Below are 3,394 nucleotides of genomic sequence, written 5' to 3' on the forward strand. Positions count from 1 at the left end.
CGACGTTTCGAGCATAAGCCCTTCATCAGGAATCAGGATTATTCCTGATGAAGGGCTCATGCTCGAAACGTCGAATTCTCTGTTCCTGAGATGCTGCCTGACCTGTTGTGCTTTGACCAGCAACACATTTGCAGCTGTGTTGAGTCGGTCGCCCGAGATAGAAATGGAAAGGTCTAGGAAGGGGAGGGAGGAGTCTGAGACAGTCCAGGTGAATTTCAGGTCGGGATGGAAGGTGTTAGTAAAGTTGATGAACTGTTCAACCTCCTCGTGGGAGCACGAGGCAGCGCCGATACAGTCATCGATGTAGCGGAGGAAAAGGTGGGGGGTGGTGCCAGTGTAGCTGCGGAAGATGGACTGTTCCACATATCCTCACGGCACCAGGGATCTGGGTTCAATCCCAGCCTCGGGAGACCGTCTGTGTGGAGTTTGTACATTCTCCCCGTGAGTGCGGGGGTTTGCTCCCACAGTGCAAAGGTGTGCAGCTTCGGGTGGATTGGCCATGGGAAATTGCCCCACAGTGTTCAGGGATGTGTGGGTTAGCTGTGGGCAGTGCAGGGTTATAGGGATTGGGGAGATTGGTTTGAGTTGGATGCTGTTCAGAGAGTCAGTGAAGAATTGATGGGCTGAATGTCACTGTCTGTGATAACGGTGTTTATGTTTCAGTGAAAAATCACTGTATACTTTTCAATAAATGTCTATTAAAGCAGATTTCACTCTGGGATCTGCCTGGTCCTGGTGTATGTGTTGTATGACATGGTGTGTGGCCTGAATTGTACAGAGAGTGTGTGAATGCTGCTTTCACCTGTACATGGGCCGGACAACAAATCTGAGGGTGGAAAAATATCCCGACTCACAGCCGAAGAAGAAGAGGCCCTGGCCTTTGAAGGATGGGAGAATAGCACTGCCCTCCTTGATGTCATGTACATACGATACATAATTATTGTTACAAAGGAGAAGGACTTTGTTCTGATAGTGAACAGGACTCTCTTTGTTCTGATGCTTGATGTTTAAGGTTGCAATGGGATAGATGTTGTAGGGACAGCGGCCATTACTCTGCTTACAGCTCTGTGAGCTGGTGTGGTAGTGAGCTGTCCACAACACCGTGTCCGCGTTATAAAAAGCACTGGTGAAGCTGGAGGTTTGGAAAGTCATGGTGGGAGAGGATGGCTGAGTGAAGCTGACCTGGTGGACATACTGATAACCGTTATAGTACATGGAGGATGAGGAGTGCATGCTACTGATTGGGTCAATGTCTAATGTAGCGCTCCACTCGGAGGATATATAAATTCTGGGCTCTAAGCTGAGGTCAGAGAAATGCCTTTCTTTGTTAAGCTGCTCAACTGATACCGAATGAAACTCAAAAGCTTTCAGAAATCTCTTGAGAAAGAAGCCGTCATGTTCTTCGTAGAGTTTAGATTGTAGCTGAATCCGGGACAGGTCTTCTGGGGGAATCATGTGGAAGCGGATCTTATCCATCAGCTCGTGGGTCAGTTCCGTTTTCTTCTTGTGAATGATCCAGGTTTCAACAGCTTTAAACAAACTCAGCTCATTCCAGATGACAATGTCCGATCGGAGGAGGAGGGTGTTCAGCTGCTCACCGGTCACCTCATACCAGCTGGGGGACCGGATAAAGGTTTCACAATTCCAGGCAAAATACTCCATACAGATCTCCTTCAGCAGAGAGTCCCTGACCGACTCGGCGTAGTTATACAGCTCCAGCTGGTGTTTGAAGGAAGGGTCCTGGGGCAGCAGTTTGTAGAACAGTTTGTCACAGTAATCACGAATCGCGGTTACACCATAACTGGACGCCATGCTGTGGAGGCACTTGATGGACGACAGATTGATGTCAATTTTCTTGGTGTAAAAATACCTGAGGAGCAAGTGGAGAGAGAAGAGAAGGGAAACAATGAGTGAGTGTATTTACTATCCCTCAGCCTGTTCAAGTCCCCCTGGGCTACCTGTGCCTCCTGCTCACAGCTCACCCTCCCACCCTAGTTACACTCAGTTCCTCATCGGAAGGATTACTGTACAGAACTGGGACAGGTGTAAATGTTGCTGTGGAGTGAGATCCTGCAGAGTACCGGTTCATAATGAGGAAGGTAAATGGTATAGAATTGTACAGTGTGAAAAGGCCTTTCAGTCCATCTAGGCTAGAATACCAAAAATAAAATACTTGCTGCATGTGTACCCATTCCCCTGCACTCAGCCCATAACCTTACACCTTAAACATTGCGAGGTGTCACTCCTGACCTCCCCTCCCAGTCAGTACACCCCTCCCCCCCACCACGCTCTGGGTCAAAGGGCTTTTGTTCTGAAATCTCCTCTAAACCTCCTCCTTTTCACTTTAAAATGTTGTGGGTGTGGGTATGTTCACCAAGTTGGGAAGTTGATTTGGGAAGTTATGTTCCCTGTTATTGACCCTTTGATGAAGGGGACCAGCTACTTTCAATTCCCCCCCCCGTCCATGCCCCTCATAATCTTATCCACCTCCATTACCCCCCCCCCCCACCTTCTCTGCTCCACAGAACACCAGCTCCCCCCTCATCGCTGAAATGTTCCATCCCAGACAACATCCTGGTGACTCTCCCTCTGTACCTGCCCCAGTACAATCCCATCCACCCCATCGTGTGGGGACCAGCCCTCCCGCTGTGACCTCCCCACCATCACTGCCCTGCTCTGACCATCTACCTCTCACTGAGAAAGGCAAGTGTCCCATACTCCTTCGGAATGACCCGATGAACCCTGTCCTGTCACCTTCAGGGATCTGTGCTCAATCTCCCCATGGTCCCTCTGCTCTCTGAGCTTCCTGGTGTCCTCCCATTCATTGATGACTCCCTGGTCTTGTTCCTTCACCTCACAGTTATCAGGATTAAATCCCATCTGCCATTGGTCTGTCCATCTGACCAATCATCTGACACCTTCCTCCTCCCTGTCAACCTCCCGACCTCTGTAACCCCCACCCAGAACATGACCTCTCAGCTCCCCCTTCCCATTCTCATCCCCATTGTTAATGAATATTCCCAACGAGAAGGGGCCCCGCACTGATCCCTGTGGGACACCAACCCACACCGAGCACCGGTCTCTCACACACAGCTTCCTGCCATCACACTCTGCCCCCTCTCACTAAAACCAGTTTGGATCCATCTGACCAAGTCCCATGGATCCCGTGAACTTTGACCTTCTTTACCAGTTTCCCGAATGGCACTTTGTCTAAGGCCTTGGTAAAACCCAGAGAAACCACATCAACGGCACTACCTTCATCTATAACCCGGCACCTCCTCGGAAAGGTCCAGCAGGTCTGATAGACAGGAACTCCTCCTGACCATCCCTGGTCAGATATTGTCTCTCCAAATGGAGATGACCTCTCTCCCTCACTATTTTCTCCAATCGGTTC

At 49.9% G+C, this 3,394-nt stretch overlaps 1 protein-coding gene across 1 annotated transcript in view; it reads right to left on the reverse strand.

The window, feature by feature from the left end:
* Positions 1-798: 798 nt before the first annotated feature.
* The window catches only part of LOC132817314 (galectin-3-binding protein-like), a 24,903-nt gene continuing 22,307 nt past the window's right edge, over positions 799-3,394 (reverse strand). Inside the window, exon 6 of the mRNA XM_060827728.1 lies at positions 799-1,870. Within this exon, the coding sequence (XP_060683711.1) occupies positions 799-1,870 (1,072 nt within the window). The remainder of the gene's footprint in view (positions 1,871-3,394) is intronic.

Source organism: Hemiscyllium ocellatum, chromosome 1 (genome assembly GCF_020745735.1).
Source record: "Hemiscyllium ocellatum isolate sHemOce1 chromosome 1, sHemOce1.pat.X.cur, whole genome shotgun sequence".
NCBI lineage: Eukaryota > Metazoa > Chordata > Chondrichthyes > Orectolobiformes > Hemiscylliidae > Hemiscyllium > Hemiscyllium ocellatum.